Genomic DNA, 12,555 nt, shown 5'->3' with positions numbered 1-12,555 from the left:
TGAAGAAATTGAGGACACCTGCCAACTTTTACAGTTTGATCAAATATTCAGACACGATACACTAATAATAACTGGTAAGGAGAATGCAAAAGTCAGAAGCAAAGAAGAATGATTAGTAGTTAGAAAACTGTGACAGACATGGGGCTGGAAATCAAGCAGTAGAAGTTTGTATCTTGGGAATTAGCAGGTCACCGATTATAATTGCTGACTAATGACTCAGATAATGTGGGGGAGTTTTGGTTTTTGATTCCAACATACATTGAATCACAACAACTGTGAAATCTCATCTGACTTTGAGACTTTAAAATTTCCACTTATGCAAACGTACAACCTAGAGTTCCACAAACTCAGCATCACCTTGCAGGTGCAACAGGTGAGCTTTAACATTGCCAAGGCTTTCAAATATGTGTCAGAACACATTATACTCCTGCAACAGATGTAGGAGTTCAAGAAGAAAAATCAATGAAATGTTAATTAAAAAACCAACAAAAAAAAACCCACAGTGAAATTTAAAAAAAAAAAATCGATGAATCTCCTTTCTTGCTTCTAATGTGCCCACAGAGCTTTTCACGAGGAACCTGATACTAGTCACCAAAAAAATACAACATTCATTATTACTGTTTGAGGTGCCGACTGCAATTCATAGCCATGCTGTGAGCAGCAGATCTAAGCCTTACCTGGTTCATCGTCCTCAAAATCCGATCGGCCCCTGCCCACTGTTAATAGTCACTCTGTCGGCCCATCTTGTTGAGGGTCTTCCTCTGCTTTTCTAACTCTCCAGCTTCCCGAGGAAGATGTCTCTTCCCAAGGACTGGCGTGTCGTGTGTCCCGTCCCCGGCAACATGCCCTAATATTGTGAGACAAAGTTGCTCCATTTTTGCCTCAAAGGAGCACCCAGGCTGCGCTTTCTCCAAGACAGATTCATTTGTTCGTTTGTCATTCCGTGGAATACTCAGTACTCTTCTCCAACAGTGCAGCGCCACGGCATCCTTCTTCTCAGTCCCACTGTGAGATGCATCAGAAGTAACTGAAAAAAGTGTGGCTTGGATCGAGCACACCTGTCTGTAAACTGAGAGACACATGAGGATGAAGTCTTTGCCCCAAGACCGTGGCACATTTGTTAGCAAGATCCCAGGGATCTTTATCAGTTATATTTGTGATACTCCTTCTGGAATGGCCTTTAGTTGGTGAATTTGCGCCTAGGAAAGTTCAGACTAAAACTTTAGTTCTCATTGAATCAGCTGATATTTTATTTTAGAACAGTTATTTTTTTCTTACTGGGAATTGGTGAGTTAAGTGACACGTAGTAATATTTTTTGTGTGCCATTTGGTCTGCGATGCTAGTTTATATAATGACTTAAGACTCAAAGTAAAAAGGAAAGGACATGTAAGAGAGGACTGTCTGTATTTTCACACCCACTGTCAGATTTCCTCATTAAAATACTCTTTTCCAAATAATCTCACCATTTTGAGTTTCACCAGAATAAGAAATCACTTTAATAAGAATAAGGAATAAGGAATCACTTTCTTGATAGCTATAAAGAAGATATTTCCAAGAAAAACATCTAGATCAAGTATTTGAATGTAAAACAACTTTCTTTCATACCTAAAATTATAGGACACTTTATTTTCTTGGATCATTTTCTTACGCATTCACTCATTTTGATGAAGTTTGAACTGACTGGCTGCTTATTGGCTTGCTTTGTCAAAGCTGACTCTCTGTGTGGGTTTTGAGGGTATAAATGACGCAGGAGGGGATTGCCCACCGTCATCCCTCACAGACACCAGGGGAGTCGAACCACCAGAGAGGATCCACCTTTGCCTAAGTGACGCAGTTCCCTACACACTGAGCCACACCAGAGCTCCCTTTTTTCTTACAGTAAAGTAATTAATTTCTTCATCAAACCAATTGTCCCTACTTTGGCTCAAACCTTTTTTTTTCTTAAAAAAAAAAAAAAGAAAACTTGAAAGCCTCTATTTTTCTCATAAAGTCTACAGTTAAATCTGACGCTGGAGAAGGGTAGATGTTTTCTGCTTTGTGAGGGGCTTTGCAGGATTATTTCTGTTGTGTGATTGTTTCTCCAATCTTCTCTTAGGATATTTTGCTCGAGTCCATGGTGTTGGCCAGCTGATAAAGGCATTTCTACGGAAGACAGAATGTCACTGTCAAATTTTAAATCTGGGGGCCGGGATGGACACCACCTTCTGGAATTTAAAGGTTAGTGTGACTTCCCTTCTCCTGCCAAGTGTTAGTTTACGTTTAACTTGCGGAGAGGTTCACATAGCTCTAAACATCTAAGAACATAGTGAAAAGTTTGCAGTGACCACCCTGTCTGCCACATGTCGCCCTCCAAAACCACCATCAACATCAGACTGTATTTCACCAGGGACGAGTTATGGACATTTAGACTATTTCCACTCTTTTGCTGTTACAGACAGGGTTACAATAATTATTGATGTCTGTCATTTTCTTTGCATGTGTAGAAACATCAGGAAGGAAAATTCCACCAATGGAATTGCTTAGGCAAAGAATTAAATGCCTTTGAGATTTTGACAAGAATTAAGATTTTTTTTTCTTTCTGTCAAAATAATGCATTGTGTGTTAAGGATCGGCGTGAATACAACTCTGAAATGTGTGGATCTTGAGTCTCATATTCTGACTTCTCTATCTTTGTTGCCAGTCATCCCTACCCCTTCCTCTTCCTCTCTCCCCCTCGCTCCTCTTTCTTTCTCTCTCCCATTCTTTTATGTTTTTCTCTTTCTACCTGTCTATCTCTTTCGTCAGCACCCACAAAATAAAGAGACACCATCTTTCTGACTCACAAGTAGGCAGATATTGGCTGTAAATTAGGGGAGTCCATATGACACCCCAACCTTCTGGCCACGTATTTGGGAGTGATTGTCCACTGCCTCTTTAGCTGCAAACTCAAAAGCCCACACAATACCTTTGCTTTTTGACCTGTTGATTGCCATTACCCTTTTGGGTTTGAGTATTTGCTAGATGATAGAATGACTCAACAGAATTCATGAAGCATTTATCATATCTCTAGATGCTGATTTATTAGAGCCAGAAGATACAGTGGGTCGCGTGAAATAAAGTCTTGACTGGCTCTCAGTGAAGAGATTGCATGTCCCAAAGGAGATGCTACTCTCCAAAGAGCAGATGTTTTCATCAACCAGGAAGTTTTCTGAGCCCTGGTGTTCTGAGCTTTTATTGGTTGTTGTTGTTGATTGCCGTCGAGTCAAGTACAACTCATAGCGACTCAATGAACAAAAGACCTAATGTGTTTCCATAACTATCATCGTTTCTCCGAGCTCATAGAGTTTCCAGAGGCATGTGGTTTAAGAAGTGGATGCCACTCCAGCTTTCAAACCTTTTTTACCACTGGGAGCTCTACCAAACTCTGTCAACAATGGGAAATCATTATGATATTTGATACCCTTATGGCACAAGGTAAAGCCATACGCACAAGCAGGCCTCCACCCTTGGCCACCCACTCTTTGGGGGAAAAAGAACAGTAACACACAGCAAACATGACCCCAGAAACTTTCCTAACATGACCGCCATCAAGACAAGACCACCATCAAGATGCCAGCTAGCAGCCAATTCCTAGAGTGGTTCGTCCTGCATAATAGGCTAAATGATGCCTTCTGAGGTTAGTTCATTTCAATGGGTCTTTTCTTAATTTGCCCAACTCTTAGTAACAATTGTTAACAAATAGCACAAATCCTTGGGTGAGGCCTGGAAGTCCCAAACCACAGCATCCCGATTACTCCACGGATTCCCTCACCAGAGCCAAGGACAAAGACCCCACCATTAATGGCAGAATTAGATCCTTCATCCCACAGGCATCTTGGGTGAAACTGAGAAATTTGCAAGGCTGGGTCATGAGGATAAAATATAAAGCCTTTGAAGCCGTTCTCTGATTAGACCTGATAGTGGCTCTGTTAGACTATGAAAACAGGTATGAATACACTTACTCCTGGGCAAGGGAATGTTGGCTTTGTTAAAGGCAGAAGTAAGACTCAATCCTGTCACTCTTCATCTATTTGTTCTACTGCCAAAGCTCTGTTCTACAAAGGTTTCAGTAATTAATGTTTTCTTTCTGTAAGTCTGTACACATTTTTGGTTTATTCTTTAATCATGTTGGTCATGTGGCAGAAAAGGGAAATCCATCTCTCTAGATTTCTTCCAAGTGTAGACCAAGATAATTTAGAGTACCTGAGTGTATGCCAACCTGCCTACCTATTTTTTCCTTTATCAGCTTTCTTGATATGAATGTTACTGGTTCTCAAAACTCTCAACCTTTTTCATATTTAAATGAGATATCCGTGTGGCCTTTGTGTACGTGGGTTGACACTTATTTCTTCAGTCTGGAAAAGATGTCTGACGTTTTAGTTTGTATCTGTGGCCTCTTCAGTAACTGAAAACTCTTGAGTTTGGGGAATTGGTTATATACAGTTCCTGAAAGTGGGCCTGCAAGAAGGTGTTGTATCTTCCCTCAGATTTCACAGCCAGAGACACTGGAGTATGAATAGACATTGGAATCCAGATCCTCAAATGCTTCATTTCTTTTTCTTCCCTGTCCTGTCTCCTCCCTAGTTGCTCAGGAAGATATGTTATGTGCCATCGAGTTATTTGTGACTCATAGCGACCCTATGTACAAGAGCCCTAAAAGCCGCTCTATCCTGTGCCAACCTCACCCTCTCAAACGCACTCATTCCCACCACTCCACTCACAGAATTGATCCATCTCATCGAAAGTCTTCCTCTCCTGTGCTGCCCCCCACTCTGCCAAACATGACGTCCCTCTCCAAGGACCAGTCCCTCCTTGCAACATGCCCAAAGTATGTGAGACGAAGCTTCAGAATCCTTGACTCCAAGGAGCATTCTGGCTTCACCCTCTCTAGGACAAACCTGTTTGTTCTCCTAGCAGTCCATGGTATATTCAACACTCCCTTTTCTGTAGATTTGATGTGATTTGGTAATATGCATTCCATGATGGGGAATAGGAAATGGAGCAGAATCTACTGTAAGAGAGACATGTAATGTTCAGTTGAAAAAAAAAAAAAAGAACAAGAGGTGGGTTCTTTATAGTCTGGACTGGAAGTGATAGAGTTGAAAAGTAGTGGATGGACTAGAGAGTAATCAGTAGGACTAATGAACCAGAGAATTGGTGGAAGATGGAGAGAAAAATAGATATGGTAGAGGAATGACTTGTTATGTACCATTGAGTCAAACGGACTCATAGTTAACCCTCCAGTGAGTCTTCAGAGGCAGTAAATCACATGAGAGGAGATTGCCTATCTTTCTCCCACAGAGCAGCTGGTGGACTTGAACCTTTGAGTTGGCAGTGCAACTCCTCAGCAGTAAGCCACCAGAATTCCCTAGAGGAATAACTGAGTGTAGGAATAGAGATGTGCCAGAGAGGCAGGAAGGGAAGCAGAGGTATCTAGGAGGGTGTAGAGCTTTCCACTCTTATGACTGCAGCCCACAGTAAGAGATGAACGTTACGTACTTATCCAGAACCCGTGTGAGTAAATGGACATAAACCAGTGTTAAAGGTACATACTTACTTAATAAGGTTGGCCTCCCTTTCATTCAATGTTATTATCATTATCTTTACTTTTCAGTTGGGAAAACTTCTTGGCATAGAGGCTTTCCCGAGGCTTCACTGCAAATACATATTGAAGCAGAAATTTGAACCGTGTCCCACTAGCTCTGAAGGTCTTTTTTCTTACTACTCCACCATGCTTCCACTCTAACAGTTTGTTTGGTTTGGATTTTCTGGCTGGACATCTCTAATGGCCTCCTGGCTTTCCCCCCAAGAATCTTGAGTAACTGAAATGGGTCAGTGCTTGGCTAACATCTGAAAGGTTGATAGTTTGATTGGACCCAGGGGTGTCTTAGAAGAAGAATGGCCTAGCAGTCTACTTGTGAAAGATCATCGTGATATCTCTACAGTGTGGATTTCTCCTCTGGCACGTGAATCAGAGTCACCATGAATCAGAATTGGCTCAACAGCAATTGGGAGCCTTTTTCCTACACCCTTTCTTACTTGCCAGAAACTCATTCTGTTGACAATGGAAAAGAAATTTCTAGCCCTACCATTGGCCTGATTTAAAAATCCTTTAAATACCCCATGACTTAGGTGCTGTAGTGCTTGACACATGGAAGAGGAATGGTAAAAATGTATGAATTAATAGATAAGTGTAAAAACTATTATGTGTTTTTCTCTAGGATGAGAATCTTCTCCCAAGTAAATATTTTGAAGTTGACTTTCCAATGATAGTCACAAGAAAGATACACAACATCAAGTAAGTATGGGTTTGGCTAAAACAAGAAGAGCTAAATAGAATTCAGCAGCTGTGCTCTCTCTTGATGTCAGGCTTGAATACTAGGGACTTCATTGTAGGGTACTGCTTTCCTGTGACCCCCTTCACTCTTTCTTTTCTGCCTTAGTATTGTATGTCTTGCAGACTTTGAAACAAACTCTGCTTTCCCTAGTAACTCTTTCATCCACTAGTGTAATCTCACTTAATGTTTAAAAATGGCTTATGTAATAGTTTATTGTTGTTGTTGTTGGGTGTGACTCTTAGTGACCCTATGAACAATGGATGTGCACCCAGACCGAGGCTGTGCCATCCTTATCATTTCTGACCCACTTGAACCCAGTGCTGTGGTCACTCTGTCAGTCTGTCTGGTTGAAGTTCTTCCTTTCTTTCACTGACCTCCACCTTTCAAGCTTGATGTCCCTTTCCGAGGGATAGCCTCTGCTGGCAGCATGCCCAAAGTATGTGAAATGAAGTTTCACTATCTTTGCCTCCGAGGAGCACTCTGGCTGCACCCTCTTCAAGCTATTTGTTCTTTTGACAATCCATGTGATATTGAGCCCTCTTCTCCAACACCACAGCTCAGAGGCGTCAGTTCTTCTTCAGGCATCCTCAGTCACTGTCCAGCCCTCACAGATGCATAGCAAGTGACTGAAAAGCTATAATAGTTTGGTAACCTGGAATTTTTAGGTGTATTTTGGTTACTGTTTTGTCTCCATAGCACAGAATGATATTTGGCACAGAATTTTAAAAAACCAAGTCTTCTGTCTTTGAGCCTTTATGTTTCACATTTGGTAAACTCTTTGCTAATCTGTGTTTCTCAGTCTTCAAATTCAGTGAATCATTTGACATCAAAAGCAAATGTTTAATTATATTCAATTGACCTGACCTAAAAGTCGTTTGTATCTGGTGAATTTTTGCTGTATTATGTCTGTCGTCACACTCAATTAAACCTTAATCCTTTGAAAGTAGCCCTTGCTTTATAACAGTAGCAATATATATTCGCCATTTCTGTAGAGATTGAATACATTTTCGCAATAAATCAACTGCTTAAACCATTTTTCTCCTTTTCCTTATCTTTCCATAGATCCAAGCCTCCCTTATCACAACCCATTGTAGAATTGCATTCAGAAGACACGCTTCAAATAGGCAAGTATCTTCAGCCTGAGTAGTATAATACAGAGTATATGACTATTTTGGTTTTCCCTTCCCGTTTTCTTTTAAAAATGGTGTGAAGGCATAGATGCATGATGTTACATTGAGTGCTGACTCATACATACTTGTATCCTGACTACGAAGTAGCCAAGGAATTTTAAGACCGTTGTTGTATGGTCTTCCTTAGACATCCATAGGCTCCCAGTAGACCTCCAAGGGCGGGGGGGAACAAAAAAAACCCCAACAAAAAACCCAAAATAAACAACTCAAATCCCTGGTGGTTTAGTGGTTAAAGCATTTGATGCCATCAAATTGATTCTGACCCATAATTGCTAGAAACATGGCTCAGTGTCACGGCAGAACCAAAGATCTCGGGAAGGATTTCACTTCTACAGAAAGATGCCTGGGCAGACCTGAGTCTCACCAACAGCACACTGGCGGGTGGTTTGCTCAGGTTTCATCCCTGATGTGAATTCTCTTAGCTTTAGCTCATCTTATTGGTCAAGGCTTTTGACCTCACAGTCTTGTTCCCACTCAATTTACTGATTTCACCTGTGCTTAAAAGGAGGGAGCTAGGGCTTGAGGAAGTTCAGTCTATCTTTGTTTCAGAGGATTATAGCACACCAGGAATTGGTCTTGGCTGGTTCGCAACTGGAGTACAAGGACAAGGGAGTGTCTCTTAGTAATTTTCAGAAAAGGGTTCTTGTTTCAGCTTTTACTCCATCCTGTAACTTTTGAAGAGCTCTTATATATATATTTTTTCCTTACATAATGACCCTCCATTTGATTTTCAAGGTTGTAAATCTTTAAAGGAGAATGCCCATCTTTTTCTTCCACAGAGTGGACTGGTGGATTCAAGCTGCCGATCGTTCGTCTAGCGTAATGCAGCCCAGTGTGTCACACACTGCACAACCTGAACCCCCCTTGAGAAACAGTAGACCCTGATTCCTGCATGGCGACTGTTAGATAGCAGCTACCTCATTTAGAAGCATCAACATTTTACAATTGGCTGTCCCCCACGTCTCTCTATCTTATACTGGACCACCTTCATTTGTTTGCTTTCTGACCTTTTCAAGCAATTTTTCTTGTCAACATTTAATTATAAAAAAAAAAATTTAAGCATACTTAAAATTTAAGGAATTAAAAAGCAAACACACATCTAATCATCACAGATATTTCCTAAATTGACTTTTATTACACATGGCCTGGATAGACAGTAAGACCAAAAGGTTGGCACTTCTGCTCCACCCAGCAGAAAGGCTTGTCAGTCTGTTACAGAGGTCACAGCCCTGAAAGCTCTGGGGAATAGAGTTTTATTCTGAAATACACAGGGCTGCCATAGATGGAACTGACTCAATGGCATCTGGTTTGGTGTCAGTTTTATCCATCTCTCCGTGCACCAGACTAAGTTTGGTTATATTGTAGAATTCAGTTGCAGACATGCTACCTTTAATCCCCGTACTGGTGCTTATCTTTCACTACAATGTTTGTTTAGAGTTTGCTTTCTTTCTTTCCTTTTAAAAAAAATTTATATGCTGTGAGATGCAAAAATTTTAAATGTGAATTTTTTGGTGAATTTTGCCACATGCATACATCTCTATAATACAAACTTCTTTCTGTTACTGGGGGCACAGAGGCCCATTTCTGCAGTCACATGCCAGTTTGATTGAGATGCATTGTAATATCCAAAGCACTTTAATTTCAGATCTGAGAGACAGTGACACAACCTTCATAATACTTCCTGCCTCTCGTCTCTTGGTGGATTTGGGAATATACCTGAGTCAGTTACTCATTTACTTAATATAATATTACCTCTAATTCAAAGTTACAGAGCTCTTAACATTTCAAAGGAGTGATTTACATACTTTTGAAAGGCAAATGCTAACTCAGGAAAATGCATTTTAATTCCGGGGGGCAAGATACTCTTCTCCAACACCACAGCTCAAAGGCATCAGTTCTCCTATCATCCCTAGTCATTGTCCAGCTCTCTGATGCATAGCAAGTGATTGCAAGGAACATGGCCTGTATCAGGTGCACCTTAGTTTCCAGACTGACATCATTGCTGTTCAGTACTTTGGAGAGGTCCGTAACAGCAGACTTTCCCATCACAATACATCTTTTAATTTCCTGGCTGCTGGTGCCAAGAGTGTTGATTGTGGAGCCAAGCAAACTAAAGCTGTTAACAATCTCAGTCTCTTCACCATCTCTCATGATCAGCCCAGTGGGAAGAATCTTTCTTTTCTTGATATTGAGCCTCAATCTATATTGAAGGCTGCAGTCCTTGACCTTCTACAGCAAGCGCTTCAGGTCCTTCTCAGTTTCAGCAAGCAGGGTTCTGTCATCTGCATAATGCAGATTGTTAATGAATCTTCCAATCTTGATGCCACATCATGATAGATGGAGAGAAGGTTGAAATTGTCAACAGCTTCATCTTACTTGGATCCTCAATCAGTACACTTACTTGGTACCATCAGTCAGGAGATCAAGGGATGTATTACACTGGGAAAGTCTGCAGTTATAGGGACCACTCCACATTGCTGAGGAGCAGTGATGTTCATTTGAGGACTCGGGTGCACTAATTCGGGCCAAGGTCTTTTCAATCACTTGTTATGCTGTTGGGAACTGGATAGTGAATAAGGATGACAAAAGAACGATTGATGCCTTTGAGTTGTGGTGTTGGAAGAGCATACTGAATACCCCACGGAGTGCCAAAAGAACAAACAAATGTGTCTTGGAGAAAGTACGGCCAGAGTGCTTCTTGGAGGCAAGGATGGTGAGTGAGGCCTCATCTTTCATACTTTGGACATGTTGCTAGGAAAGGCTGTTCAATGGAGAAGGACATCATGTTTGGAAAAGTAGGGGGACGGGGAAGCAGAGGAAGACCTTACACGAGATGGAATGACAGAGTGACTGCGGCCCTGGGCTCGAGGGCATCAGAGATTGAGGCTGGCGCAGGATAGGATTTGGTTCTGTTGTCCGTACTTGACTAGACTGGACCTCACAACAACAGCAACTAAGAATCTAAGATCATTTCCCGTAGGTGAATATCAGTGCCTTTTATAATGGATTCAATAACTTTATTTTTACTGAATCTGTACTTCCACATATAAAATCACTTTATGTGTTATTTTTGCAGCTTGCCTTTTTCATGCCCTTGTAAATAATCGCCATCTTTATGTATCAGCATGTATAGATTTGTTCTATTTCATTGGCTTTGTTGTACTCCATTGCATAGAACCACTTTATTCATCTCTTCTCAGCTGATGATCATTTAGATTGCCGCCACCTTTATGTTTTTATTTTAAATAGTGTTGTAAAAAAATTCATGTGTGTCAGCATATTTGCAGAAATTGCTAGGTCAAATATGAATTCTAATAGCCACTGCCAGTCTGTGCTTCAAATCCCTTTTAACTCATTTATATCTTCACTAGTGTGAATGAGAATTCTTTCTCTATACATCACTAGCCCTGAATATCATCATTTCTTTTTTCTAGTCTCTGAGTCTGATCTATGAAATTCTATCTTGTTTTTTTAAAAAGTTTATTTAACTTTGACTGCTATTGAGATGAATGATATTTTTCTTTTATTGCTTTTGGGGACTTTGTAAATTTTTATTTCTTTTGCTAGTTTTTCTGTTGTTGGATTTATTTTTCTTTTCTGTTTCTAGGAACATTTTCTAATATAATATTGTGTAGAGGTCCTTTGACAGTCTTGTTTGGACAGATTCTGTAAAAGGCCTTCACTTGTCCTTTACCTTTGTGTTTGTATGTCATAAAGGCAAGCCTTCAGCCCTTTCCTTTATAATTTTTTGTTTTGATATCATACCAGAAAGGTTTTTAATAAAGCCAAAACGAAAAACTTGTGAAAAGTGATAAAACTGACAAATTTCACTTAAAAAGTAGTGTCAGTCCTGCTGAAAGATTCCATCAAGACGTCACCAACTTGTAAAGTTGTGCATTAAGTATATGGTGGTGCTTTTAAGTCGACTGCTTTGTAAAACCTAGCTTTAATAATTTGCAGTTTAGTCTTCACAGAAGTGTCCCCCTCTCTACGTACAGGCCTTGAGCTAGACCAGGGGTCCTAGTCTTTCTGTGTTCACAGTGCTCTAAGTGTCTTAGTAATCCCCCCTCAGTAATTCCCCCCCACACACCCGACACTGTCCTGAGGCAACAAAACAAATAAAAACAACATCCTTGGCACTTGAAGAGGATGCAGGTTAAGAGCACCAACCTCTAGCACAGCTGAAAAGCTGTGCATAATTTACAATTGACTCTTAAAAAGCCCAAGTTTAGACTCTGCAGGTCCAGTAAATTACCCATGAGGAGGTAATTGGTATCCCAGAGGAAGATTAAGCAGAGTCTCCAAACACTTGAGATGCCTGCATGCCATAGCAACAAGGGGAGGGAGGTGGGTGGAATCTGCCTGTAGCGGAACCCCAGCCGGTGTTCAAGGGTCAACTCTCCTGAATAGTTCTGTGTATTAAGTACTTGGAGTCAAGCGCTTTAATAAGTGTTTTCATTCTAAAAGCTTCTTTGTTACTGTCAGGTCGGCTCCAACTCTGGACGACCTCGTGGTCTGTTTGTGACCCCGGTATATCCTGAGTGACTTCCAGGGTAGAGAACTGGACCTCCTCTTCCAGTACCATGCCAGATGATATTCTGCTGTGATCCATAGGATTTTTATTGACTGAGAAGTTGATCACTCATCTGTCTTTGTCTAGAAACACGGTGAAACCTGTCTACCGTCGATGATACTGCTAGTGTGAGATACCGGTGGCAAACCTTACAGCAACACAGCAGCTACCACAGTACATCAGACTGACAGACAAGCATCTGACTAAAACATTATTAATCTACAAAACATTATGTTGTTGCCATAGAATCAGAACCAACTCATAATTGCCCCTTCAGCGGGTTTTCAGAGGCAGTAAATTGCATGAGAGGAGATTACCCATCTATCTCATCTCCCTCAGAGTAGTTGGTGGATTCGAAATGCCTGCGTTTGGATTGGAAGTGAAACGAACTCTTTACCCACTAGGCCACTAGAGCTCCCTATATGAAAAAGTAAT

General features: G+C 40.9%; 1 protein-coding gene across 1 annotated transcript in view; it reads left to right on the top strand.

The window, feature by feature from the left end:
* Positions 1-12,555, top strand: part of LCMT1 (leucine carboxyl methyltransferase 1) — a 34,546-nt gene that overhangs the window by 9,506 nt on the left and 12,485 nt on the right. The window contains exons 3-5 of the mRNA XM_006896638.1: positions 2,097-2,218; positions 6,241-6,317; positions 7,420-7,481. Of these exons, the coding sequence (XP_006896700.1) occupies positions 2,097-2,218; positions 6,241-6,317; positions 7,420-7,481 (261 nt within the window). The remainder of the gene's footprint in view (positions 1-2,096; positions 2,219-6,240; positions 6,318-7,419; positions 7,482-12,555) is intronic.

Source organism: Elephantulus edwardii, unplaced genomic scaffold, assembly GCF_000299155.1.
Source record: "Elephantulus edwardii isolate Elephantulus edwardi_28Jun2011 unplaced genomic scaffold, EleEdw1.0 scaffold00186, whole genome shotgun sequence".
In the NCBI taxonomy this organism is placed as follows: Eukaryota; Metazoa; Chordata; class Mammalia; order Macroscelidea; family Macroscelididae; genus Elephantulus; species Elephantulus edwardii.
This window is presented reverse-complemented; position numbering and strand designations above follow the sequence as displayed.